Raw genomic sequence first — 13,078 nt, forward strand, 5'->3', positions numbered from 1 at the left:
CTCAACTTTACCGCCCTGCTGCACCGATGTCAGTTTTGCCTAAAATTGCTTAAAATTTATTTATTTTCTTTATTTTTTCACTTTGACTCTTTCTTGATTCTAGGAACTGCAAATTAAAAGTTAGAGATTATACATTAATTAAAAATGTAATCAAATTATTACATAAATAATTTTATCATAGTATAACAGTTTCTTAATTATTATTTTTTGAATAAATAGTTGATTAAGTATAACAAGTATTGATATATTTATTGAGTACCATAAAAATAAGAAAAAAAATTACAATATTAATACAAAATTTAATTTTATTAGTTTTGTTTAAACTTCATTAATAATTAAGATAATTGAATACATATTTGATTTTAGTCATGTGTATTTATTAAAGTAAAAATGAATGTCAATATGCAACAATTAACACAAAGAAACCTGAAAGAATTCTAAATTTGCAAAGTAAAAAACAAATGTTAAATTTTTTATGAAGATTTGGATGAGTCACCACCTAGTGATAAAAAATTTGAAAATGAGATTCGAGAGAACTCAAGACGATTAACTTGTGCAAGCTTAGCGAATTTGACTACCAAGTGTTTGGGTCGCCCGACAACTGGTAATGTTGTTGAGTTAAAATATTTTCTAAAAAAGTAGAGGGTTCAAGATGGTTAGGTTGCTAGACGAGGGTATGACCTCATTGGGAAATTTTCTTAGACTTTTACTCCACTACTTGGTTGATGAGCAAGTCAATTTTCTCGTTGAACGAAAATATTTTCATAAAATCCAAAAAGCTCAAAGGAATTAGATACTAAGCGAGTAAAGTACTCGCTGGGCAAAATTTCCTCTTGGAGGAACTTGGTGGGAGAATGATGAGGGTCATTGGGTGGGTGTTATTATTTGAAAGCTCCTAAGATATACACACACACACACACATATATATATATATATATATATATATATATATATATATATATATATATATATATATATATATATAAATATAAATAAAATGGACGAGATGACAAAAAAAACTTTATTATGGAATTCATAAAGAAGCCTATGATACATTCATAAAATTTTACATATTTTACCATATGCAATGAAAAACATAAAATTGCTAAATTTTATAATTTAGGGTTATACTAATTTGAGAGAAATGTCGTAATAGAAGAATCATAAATATATAAATAATAATAGATACTAACATTGATTCATAAGAGATATTGTGATAATGTGCTTTTTAATCTTTATCTTTTTTCAATATTTGTTTTCTTATCTATCTTTTTACCTTTCTTTCTACTCTTATACTTTTTTGATGACGTACTGTGAAAAAACCTTATGACCAAAGACAAAACTCTACTCATTTTTTGCCAAAATTGATTTTTATTTTATTTTTTAAACAATAAATATATATAAATAAATATAAATAAAATGGACAAGACGATAAAAAACTTTATTAAACTTATAAATAATATATAAATATAATTTAAAATATATATATATATATATATATATATATGTATCTATATATGTATCTATACATAAATTAAAAATTTTGAGAAAGTCGCAGCTCCCTTTTGTGACAACAACAATGGTCCGCCTTTGATTAATATGGACTTAATTGAGTCCATAATTTTCTATGGTATCGATTAGTTGATGAATCCAAAACGCATCGCTTAATCTAATGCTTTGATCGAAATCCAGAAACTAGGATCACAAACTCTCCTTTGTTCATCAAATTATTTTACAGTGAGTGATACAACATGGTCCATTTCAATAAACAGAATCACAAGACAAGTGGATAGCCTGAATGGATGAAGGATTTCACTTTTTAGTTAACACAAAATTATTATGCATTTTATTTTCCTTGTATGTCCAGGGGACTTTTGGGTGATTGCTTGTTAGAATAAAACAGAACTATTTTGCTATACCAAGTTTCCCTTTTACTCTTATCTTAGTGTAGTTATTGCAAAACCCTAACATTGGAGTTTTCATTGTTTCATGTCTCACAAACCTCGATTCAAGGAACTCAAAGAACTCTTTCTAACAATCTAGGTGTGTCTTTCACAGCATCCTACAACCCCAAAATGCACACCAGCTCCACCTACCCATTTAACCAACCCTTGTTTTTTTTTTCTGTCATGGAATGGAACAATACCTTTATTCACTTCAAGGAATTTGTCCTTTAGTGGATATATATATATATATATATATATATATCCCTCTAAGCCTCCATCTTTAGCATCCCCTTCCCTCTCTTGCCTATTGAAGGTGTATATGTGGTTTTAGGCATCAAATGGTTACACACCTTAAGAACCACAAAAGCAGATTTTTCCATCCTAAGATAACTTTCACTCACCATAACCAACAATTTACTGTCCATGCCACTCCAACCACCTCCCCTGCCCCAACCAACTATCACCAATTTTGTCAATTTCTATCTAATCACTCCATTGCTCCCATTAACCTACTATCTATTGAACAACCCTCACACCATCCCTTCTTTAGATATGAGCTTACAAACCCCTTCACTACCCTTGTATTTACTCCCATTTCCAATCTGGTTCGTCCTCCTAGAACACTAAGAAATCTTTCAAACACCCCATGATCTACCCCCACTGCGATCATCACATACCCTTATTTCCTAACACCCCTCTTATCAGTGTCAAACCATACTGTTATCCTCACTATTAAAATGGCATCATTTCCAAATTGATTTATGAAATGCTCTAGGAAGGTTTCATCAAATCTTGCACTAGCCCCCTTTTCGTTCTCAATAATATTAGTACAAAAAGAAGAAGAAGAAAATTGATGATTTTGTGTAGACTACATAGCCCTAAACGCAGTCGCTATCCATAATTGTCTTCTCATCCCACCATAGATGAATTGTTTGATAAATTAGGTTCAAGCATAATTTTTACTAAAATTGACCTCTATTCATGTATCACCACTCTCAACACTCAATTTTATCCGGATCATTTAAATTTTTCATGCTTTAAGATTAAAGTAGAGATTTAAATAGTTTCTTTTAAAAGGAAAGAGATAATAAAAGTAAAATATATTAATAATAATAATGGTATAGAAAAATGAAAATTAAAAAAAAGAAACAAATGACAAAATAAAGAAAAAAGTTATTGAAAAAAAATTATAAAATAAAATTTTAAAGATTAGAAGATTACAAATTTAAAAAAAGAAAATTAATTATTTTAAAAATAATAATTAATTAAAACTGTTTTTTTTTTTTTTTGCCTTTCACTCCCTTCTCTATAGGCAGCCCCCTTGAATGTCTATACTGTCCACTTTTTGTCCTTTGACAATCACAAATTTCAACTCAGGTTCGTAGCCTAAGTGTAGTTTAGGGATGAATTCGGGTTATTTTAGAGACAGAGAGAGAAGAGAGGGTAAAGAGAGAAAGAGAAAGTCGTAGAAGCCTGGAGAAAAGAGAAGCCAGAGTGAATCTGGAGAAAGGAGGTTTGTTGCCTGATTACCTCTTTTTGTTGCTGTAGCATGCTTCGTTTATGAGTTTCGTGGTGAATGACATTGTAATTTTCTGCTCTTCTTATTAGGGTTTTGGGTTTATGTTTCTTTTATTTGTATGTTCTGTTACTCCCGACAAACACGATGATCGAATAATAAAAATAAAAATAATAGAAAATGCAAAGAGATAAAATAATAGCATTTACATGAACTATCAACTAGGTTTGTTCTCTGTTTTAGAATCATTATCACATATAGAAATCAATCCAGTCAATTCCAGATGTAGTTATTATTACTCTGTACATTCCAGAACGCAGATTTTCAATTTAAATAACAAAAATCTTACTCAAAAATCAAAATATCGGTTCAAGTTTTACTTGATTTGATGCTGAGAATGAAATTCTGGAGTTGAATCCGAGGATAACGGTGGTGGCTTTAATGTCACCTCCGGCGTAGGTGTCTTTGCGAATAACAATGAGCAATATCCAGTGGTAGTCTCTTTGGATTTGGATGAGAAGCAATCGTGCGGCGGTGATGAGCGGGGATAAAGAGCATGTCATGGTCATTAGGTGCTAGAGTTAAGGCATCGTGATTCTTTTTTTGGTTTCATTTTGTTGTGTTCTTGTCCTGGTTCTTTTGCCTTGCAGCTGTTTGGTGAAATGTGTGGCTGAAACAGAAGTTTCATTACTTTCTCTCCAGCGCAGCATACAAAGTCCTATTTTTTTTCCTTTGAATGTTTTAATGGTATTTGTTTGGATAGGTTGGAATGGCGAGTGAGGATGATGCAGTGAAGAAGGCAATGATAGTTGATGCTCGGGCTAGAAACATTAGTCACAATGTGAGGTGCACGGAGTGTGGGAGTCAATCCATTGAGGATTCTCAAGCAGACATTGCCATTTTGCTCAGGAAGGTGCTTTTCTATGCACTTTTACTTTCTGATATGGGTGTCGTTACTTATTAATTAATTCATTAGTGCCAATTGAAACATGATTCTGTTAGTGTGTTTATTTTGTGTTTCATTCAACTACTTGTTTGGAACATCAAATAGCTTCTAAACCTGAAATAATTAGGAGAAGGGACTGAGATGCATTGGTGCATAAGGGTGGAGTCTAATATCAGATTGTTGTTTTTTGTTTGCGACTTAAAAATTAACATTGAACACGCAAATTCTTTTTTTATGTAAATTCTAGAATGATTTATCAAATATTAATGTATCATTTGAATGCATTACTTTTTAATCAGCTTTCCCTTGTGGTAACAGTTCAACTTTTGTGGAGTAATGCATGGTGCTTTCTTGTTTATTTGTATAGTTTATCTTCTTTGAGGCTTATTTTGGCTTTCTGTCAATTAAATGCCTGCCAATTTTCATTCTTGCAACCTACAGGAGGAAAAGAAAAAAGAAAACGAAACTTCCCCTTTCTGATTTAATTGGATACACGATTCGTAAAACTTCATTTACTTTGAATTAAGTCTTTTGTTTTCTGTACCCTTCATTGTCATTAATCTGAATTTTTGTCTTGATAAAGCTACAAAAGAATTAAACAAAATATGCTAGGCTTGTGATGGAATTTCGGGCGTGTGAAATAACTGATTTTCCTATGTTTGTAGAACATATGTTTTAAGATTTTGAAGTTTCTTGTCTAGTTTTATGTCTGCTTTTGTTCCATTTCTGCTCAGAATTTGTTTAAAATGAAAAAACAGCCATGTTTGCTAGCAGTTTTTGAAAGTGAGCCTTGTTTCTATCAAACAAACCTTAAGCACTTGTACTGTTTCTCAGTTAATTCGTGATGAAATTGGGGCTGGAAAGAGTGACAAGGAAATCTACAAAAAGCTTGAGGACGAATTTGGAGAGACTGTACTCTATACGCCCAAGTTTGATATGCAGACAGCAGCTTTGTGGTTATCACCTGTAATTTTTTTCTCTGGAGGGCTGAAAGGACTTGAGTTTGCTTTTTACTTTAGTGTAGTTTAAATTTTGCTGATTCCGAAAATATGTTCTTTCAAATAGGTCCTAATTGCTGCTGCAGCTGCAGGAGGATGGGCTTACAAGAAGCATAAACAAAAGACTAACGTCCATATCATGGCTCTGGACCTTGTTAGAGGTGTTTCATTGACCCCAAAAGAGAAGGAGACAATGCTTGATATCCTTACGCCACCTCCTTCACAGGGAGCTAGAACACCCTTCTGGTGGAGGAGATGATAAAGTCAATGATCACGTTGACCATCTACTATTATGGCTTGAAGAAAACCTTTGATGTGGTACATGTTTGTGACTATAAGTAAGTTTCACTTTGATGTTAATCCACAAATTTGTCACAATGATTTATTTCAAAAGTTTATAATAGGATGTCCTTTCAAAAGATTTTCTCCACCCCGTTTAATAAAGTTATGTTGGTCATGGCCACAGTAAGTTTTACAGTAAGAAATAGTTTGTATAAATCAATTGACTTATTTTTGTTGTCTAAATATAGTATAGTTAGTTCTCATAATTTACTTTGGGCTTCTAGAAACTTTCCGTAACAAGTTTTTCGAAATTTTTGGAAAAACATTTTTGGAACAAAATTATTGAAACACATTTTCTGAAACGAAATTTCTAGAATGTGATTCCTGTAACAAAATTTTCGAAATGTATGAAATATATTTTGAAATAATTTTTTCGTAAAAAATTCACTTAAACACATAAAATATCTTCCGAAATTCTAATACTTTTACATGGAATATATACTAGATAGAGCTTTTTGAAACATATCAAATACATTCTTGAAAAAACTTGTCGGTACAACTTTTTTTTCTATACTTGCTCTCTTCTTTTTTTCTATACAGCGTCTCTTCGTTTTGCGATGGTGAAAGTGTGGTACAATGAGTCAAAATGTTTGAGTATTCTATTAATATTTTGGAGTACTGTTAGTAATCCTGGAAGTGCAGGAAGCAATAACCTAATATATAGAAGATTGCTATGGGGTATTTCTATCCCAAGATTTTTCTACAGTGAGTATTGAAATTGATTCTTTTCGTAAAATGCTGTTCTTATTCAAGTGTTTGGGTAATGAAATCTTTTAGTTTTACTGAAGTATTGTGGTACTGTAAAGGAACAGGTGTAGAGGGTTTAGGTTTAACAATATCTTGAATTTCCTTTCTACAATATTCAAAAGATTAATGATTCATTTGTCTTTCATCAAAATTATATATATAGTATAGGTTTCACACATCTCTTTTTCTATAATTTTTTTTTCTTCGTAAGTTTCTATAAGATTATGAATATTTAAGTGATGATCCTTTTAACAAATTTTTTAGTTATCCTTTTAAATATTTTTGAATGAATTTTTTGATAAAATTCAAAACAAATTGCACTTCTTTAGTAAATAATCGTCACTTTTCTCTACCTTAATATATAATGCAAGAAAAGTCACATATTGGCAAAGCAACCAACAATTCACACCGACCAATATAGTTACATGTCATTGCTGACCAAGTTCAAAGGAAGATCATGATGACATAAAATAAAAATTACTAAACCATACTTGACTATCTGCATGTGTATTATTTCTGCATTTTTAAATTATTAATAAGTGGCGGTATTGACTGTCATACAACTTGCTTTTAGTACCATATTATTTTAGAGGTTATATATATATATATATATATATATATCAACGTCACTTTAGTATGATATTTTATAATATCTAAACATTACGTTTGTGGTAAAGAAAATATATGAAAAAGGCTGAAAAGTGATAAGATTATTACTATTAAATATATTTAAAATGAGGACATGAAAGAAATTTGAGATTCCACTTGGAAAGTGACGTGTTCTTTGAAAAATTAGTTTGTTTAGATTATACTACATTAAGGGAAAGAAGTCCAAGTGCAGTGACTGGTGTTAGTTGGAGCTTTCGCAAGCAAGAACTTTGGCTTTTCTTTTTTAAGTTGATAATATATATATATATATATATATATATATATATATATATATATATATATATATATATATATATATATATATATATATATATATATTAATAGATGACTTAATAGCAACTCGATAGCAAGTAGAATTATAGACCTAACAAATATTAAATTTTACTAAGATAAACTTTAATACATGACTCTGATATAATGTTAAAACCTAGATTTTAAACTTAATTTAAGAGTTAATTATGTTTTTCGAAGTGTAGTGCGTTGTCATCGTCGTTATCTGCACATCTGGGATCTCTGCATTTTGGACCAAAACGTTGTGAATGTGGCGAAAGATTATTGCTTTTTAAAACAATCACCACAAATAACAATGGAAGATTTTTTGGAGATGTCGAAATTGGGTCGTAAGGGATAATAATTTAGTTTAAAATTAGAACGAAAATTTGGAAATGAATTTTAAACTAATTGTAACCCTAAAACCAAAATATTTAATAAAAATATGAATCTTAATAAAACATCCTTATAACTTTTATATAAATTTGAAAATAAATTTTGTCTCAATCTCGAGAAGAACAAAATTGTTTAATTTTAAATAAAATGAGACTAAATTGAACAAAAATAATGAATATAGGAATCAAATTGAACATAAAACATGGACTCCGACACATAGACATAGTTGGGTTGACACGTGGATTTTTTTCAAAATTTAAAAAAATTAAAAGAATTAAAAAAAATTAAAAAAATCCCGAAGTGACATATGGGCGTCACGGTTCATTACCGTTAATTATTTAAATAGGGTTAGAAAAAAAGATTAAATTGAACAAAATTGACGAAAATTAAGACCTGATTAAACAAACAAACAATATAAGGACTAAAATGATAAAATTGAACGAAAATAAGAACCAAATATATATTTTAATTTTTTTAAGTGTAAAAGGATTTCTTATCTTTATAAAATGCTAAAATACCTTCATAATGCATGAGCTATACTGCACAAAAGCTAAGAGCATGGGAAAAAAATATTATTAGTATAAAGACGTAGAAGAAACAGAAGACCCTTAATTAATCTATGATTAGAATTTGACCGAGTGGTTAGGTTTTAATGTTGTTCAAGTTCTCAGTACGTACATTGATTTTAGATGGATTTTTTGAGCTTGTGGTAATATTAAATAAATATTTGTTCTGCTTTTGGGATAACACAATATCAATTAAAAATTAGTGACAGAATGTTGGATTGAATTGGTATTCATTCTTGTTGGCAACAAGAAATCAAACAGTGATCATTTGAAGATTCGACATAGGTCATTGAAGCTAAATTAAAATAAAATAAAAAATTAATTGATAAGGTCATACATCATGATCACTTATAAGTAAAAATTTACGTTAATGACTCTAAGATCACATGCAATTACGCAAAACCTGCAAAGATAAAGATTAATTAGATCCCAAAAAAAAAAAGGGAAAAAAATCAATTTGCTCGAAAAGAAAAACTGATGTTACTCTCATAATTCTGACCACAAAGACAATCTCTGATCATCATACATAAGAGTGAGAAGATTAATAAAATATTACATCTTTTTATTTTTTTTTATAAACTAGTTTTTATGCAATTATATTATTAGTATAAAATATTCATAACCTTTATCAATATTTATTTTCAATCGAAAAGCCTAATTCACTACTTTTCAAGTAAAATCTCTTTTAATCACATTTTTTATTCGCAAAACTCAAACTTCTATTCGTCGTTTTTATAACCAAGATGAATATCACTGAGAACAAATCAACAACTTATTGATTCCTACTAATTATGTATAATATCATATTTCTTGAAACTAAATACAAGGACAATATATTTTAATCCATTTTTAATCTATAATTTTAATTATCGTTAAATCATCACATCACATCATTAAAGAGAATAAAAAAATAATCTAATATAATTAAAACAATAAATTAAAAATAAATAAAAAAATAGATTAAAATATCATTTTTTTTACATAGACCAGACCTTTTGTAGTGAAAAATTATCTAAAAATTGAAAAGGTCAAAATATTAAAATCTATTTATTTTCATAGTTCAAATTTTTGGTCTTATAATAAAATTTTATACTCTAAAAAATTATATATAAATTGACGGATAAGATGCTACCTAAATGACTCGTCAAAATAGTCAATAGACAGAAACTGTTGAAACAATGGCCAACGTTTAACAATTAATTGTTTCTACCTGTGGAAAAAAAAAATATTATAACAGAATTTAATGTCGTTTTCTTTAATATTATATATCAGAAGAAAAATTCGGCTACGTAATCTTCAAATCTTTCAAAACTCTCAGACGCAATAGGTTGAATTATTTTATGAATAGTGATTATTATCAAGACTCATAATTATTTTTTATTTTAATTTTTTAATTAAAAATAATTATAGCAATATTTTTTATAGTTTACGATCCATTATAATGTATTTTTAGTTTACGATCCATTATAATGTATTTTTACTACAAAAATTTATCTTTTATTGATTATCAGTTAGCTTTTTATATTTTTTTATATTGCATCAATTCGTAGCTAAACGACACCTATATGTCAAAATCATCGTAGTTCATATTTCGGAGAAAATGAAAACGACAAAACATATATACACAAAAAATTTTAAAATAACTAATAATTATGATATCAAAATGTAATATAATTTAAATAATTGTGAGATGGGAGGTACTACGAGATTTTTTTCCACGACAAACTATATTTTAAAATAAATCTTTTAACTATATCCTCACACTTTATTTTCTCAAAAATAAAAAGGAAAATTTTAAAAATAAAAATATATAAGAGAAAAATGATTTAAATGGTTAATTAAAAACATTGAGATTAATTGTAAATAAGAAAAAAATAAAAACATTAAATGTAAATAAATTTTAGAAAAAAATAAAACTTATTATTATTACGTTTTTTAAATAAATATATCATCAATATATAAAATAAGAAAAGGATAAATGTATATAGTGATTAGTAAATGAATTTATGTTTTTTATATATTGAGGATATATTTATTTTTTGTACATATATATATATATATATATATATATATATATATATTTAAAATTATTAGATAAATTTTTATTATTCTTTAGTAAATATATAAAATAAATTTTATTAAATAAGTATTTAGTGCAAATTTCAAAAAGAAAAATTATTTTTATAATTTTGAATTTTAATTTTAACCCTGTAGTCAATTTTACTCATTTTCATTTTTTATGGCCAAATTTATATTATAATATAATTTTTTAATAATCATTTAAAATAGTTTTACCATTTTAATATAATATTAAAAATCTATAATTTTTTTTTTCCATATTAAAAAGATAGATTATTACATAGAAAATTACAACAATTATTAAATTAATTAAAGTTTATATTTTAAATTTATTTATATAAGATAAATGGTTATTTTGTTCTTTTTTAAAAAGTTGGAAAAGTAGGTGAGGAATATAGATAAATATAAATACAAATTTATAAATATTTAAGTTATTTAAGTTGACCCGCTAGCAAAAAAAGACAACAATCACCAACATTTTTCTAAAAAGAAAGAAAAATAAATTGAAAAATATGATAAAGAATGTAAAGGCAAATATTGAGAGAGAGATTTGATAATGATGCAAATGAAAGAATGCAAATAATAGAATGTATGAAAATAAAAATTGTGATTAAAATGACAAGACATTTTCAAAAGCGTGTTCAAATGATAAAAGTTGTAAAATGATTGACATAGATTGGAATTTTGGAAGGAAGAAGAGTAAACCACGAATAGAGATGTCAACGAGGCGGGTAGGGTACGGGTAGTAGCTTTCCTGTACCTTATCCATTGGATAAATATTCGTTTTGAACTTGTATTCATATTCGTCGGGTTCTGTTATGCGGGTATCCATCTATTTTTTTTCATACTTACGAATATCCTCGGGTATTTACAAAAATATTTAAAAAAACAAATATTTAACCATAATTAATGTTTGGATCAACAAACTCACTTTCTTCCATTGATTCCTGAAAAACAAACAAATAAAAAATCACTAACAATTAATATTGTAGTTTATTTTTGAATGACATATTAAAGAAATTATTAACTTCATCAATGTCCACATCTTGCAACATTGTATAAAGTTTCATGTTGTCTAATTTTAATCTAGAAGAGCCTGAAAATATAAGAAGTTCATTAAAACTTTCTAACAATCACTTAATTAAAATATCTAAGTAAAAGTGTTAATTTCATTACCTTCCATGTTGGTCCATAACCAGTCTTAGAGACACATCAATGCCTCCACAGTATTTGGAAGTAATCTACTCCGATGTGGAGTAAGAATTCGACCACCATTACTGAATGAAGACTCAGAATGTTTTTTACTAATATATATATATATATATATATATATATATATATATATATATATATATATATATATATATATATATATATGAAGGTATTTTTGTGAATTAAAGTTTAGCGGGTACGAATATCCACGGATACGGATACTATGATACCCGTACTTACCCTGTTAACATGCGGGTATCAAAAATACCCGTACCCGCGAGTAGCAAGTATCCATTTTTAATATTCGTTTTCTACCCATTACAAATTTTATTCGCAGATACTCACGAGTACGAATTTTGTTAACATGTCTACCCATAAATTGTTGATGGAACTAACTGCCACAACAATATTCTCCTTAACAATACCCTTGTTTTTATTAGGTTAACTGTTATCACACTCACTTGGGGATAAGAATGTGCACAACAACTTTTTAATGACATTTGGCTTTAATAATGTAAAATAATATCTATTGTTAAAATAATGAATGGGTAAAAACTCGCAATACTTCTTTATCTTTCTTCATACATACATGTGTATAAATGTTTTCTTCACACATCACATGTGTATAAATATGCTTAAAAAAGAGTGAAACACATTACAACATAATTAATTATGTAGATATATAATCAATTATATTATAATTATGAGTTTTTGTAATTATATTATTGGTTAAAACATATTCATGATGTAGTTACGGATTGTCCTAATTTAACGTCATGTGTAAATATTTTTAAAGGAAGTCGAGTGAATTTTTAAATATTTTTCATTGATACAAACTTCTATTTATATCAATTTTATGGAAATTATTTATATATTAGAGTATGTTTGAAGAGGGCTATCAAAGATTTTGGTTAAAAGATTTTTTGTAATAAGAATCACACATATCTTTATTTATTAATATAATGAATACTAATATAATAATATAATCTACACTAAGAAAATTATTAAATAATAATCAAATTTATTGACAAAAAAATTAATAATTATATTGACTAAGTTAAAAATTATTTTATAAACTAAAATTTATTCATACGTAACTTACTAAAGTTGAGTAGTTTAATATTTAGTGTATGATAGTATTGATATATTTTATCTTTAAATCCAAATACGTGGGAGCAAGTTATAACTTTTCCAACTTTATTTGACCTTTTTGATTTTATGTTAGGAGCAAAGAGAGTTAATAACTTTGATTTATTTTAGTTTGTTTCGGATATTGAGTTGTGTTTAAATATTTGGAGTTGGATCCAAAGTCTCAAATTATTTGAAATTAAAAATTATAAAGTGCATAGTTAGTAGAGATTAGACCATTATAACATTTATGAATTTTGGAA

General features: G+C 27.6%; 1 protein-coding gene across 3 annotated transcripts; it reads left to right on the plus strand.

Moving 5' to 3' along the window:
- Window positions 1-3,245: 3,245 nt before the first annotated feature.
- On the plus strand, window positions 3,246-5,881 carry LOC114181353 (cytochrome c-type biogenesis CcmH-like mitochondrial protein). 3 transcript variants are annotated; one of them, XM_028067779.2, is made up of 4 exons: window positions 3,246-3,459; window positions 4,226-4,375; window positions 5,243-5,374; window positions 5,474-5,881. In XM_028067779.2, the coding sequence occupies exons 2-4, from the start codon at window positions 4,232-4,234 to the stop codon at window positions 5,663-5,665; spliced, it is 468 nt and encodes a 155-aa protein (XP_027923580.1). In that variant the 5' UTR covers window positions 3,246-3,459; window positions 4,226-4,231; the 3' UTR covers window positions 5,666-5,881. The 3 variants fall into 3 exon arrangements, with proteins under 3 accessions (XP_027923580.1, XP_085528403.1, XP_085528402.1); XM_085672277.1 differs by having other exon boundaries at window positions 3,265-3,459; window positions 4,170-4,375; XM_085672276.1 differs by having other exon boundaries at window positions 3,266-3,459; window positions 4,165-4,375.
- Window positions 5,882-13,078: the final 7,197 nt, after the last annotated feature.

This window comes from Vigna unguiculata, chromosome 4, assembly GCF_037176805.1.
Source record: "Vigna unguiculata cultivar grain cowpea cultivar isolate G323 ecotype 2 chromosome 4, ASM3717680v1, whole genome shotgun sequence".
Taxonomy (NCBI): Eukaryota; Viridiplantae; Streptophyta; class Magnoliopsida; order Fabales; family Fabaceae; genus Vigna; species Vigna unguiculata.

Bases quoted from the DNA above. Each gene is read 5' to 3' on its own strand.
- LOC114181353 (XM_028067779.2), top strand. From the start codon at position 4,232: ATGGCGAGTGAGGATGATGCAGTGAAGAAGGCAATGATAGTTGATGCT. The intron at 4,376-5,242 runs GTGCTTTTCTAT...ACTGTTTCTCAG, and splicing joins TTGCCATTTTGCTCAGGAAG to TTAATTCGTGATGAAATTGG. The intron at 5,375-5,473 runs GTAATTTTTTTC...TCTTTCAAATAG, and splicing joins CAGCTTTGTGGTTATCACCT to GTCCTAATTGCTGCTGCAGC.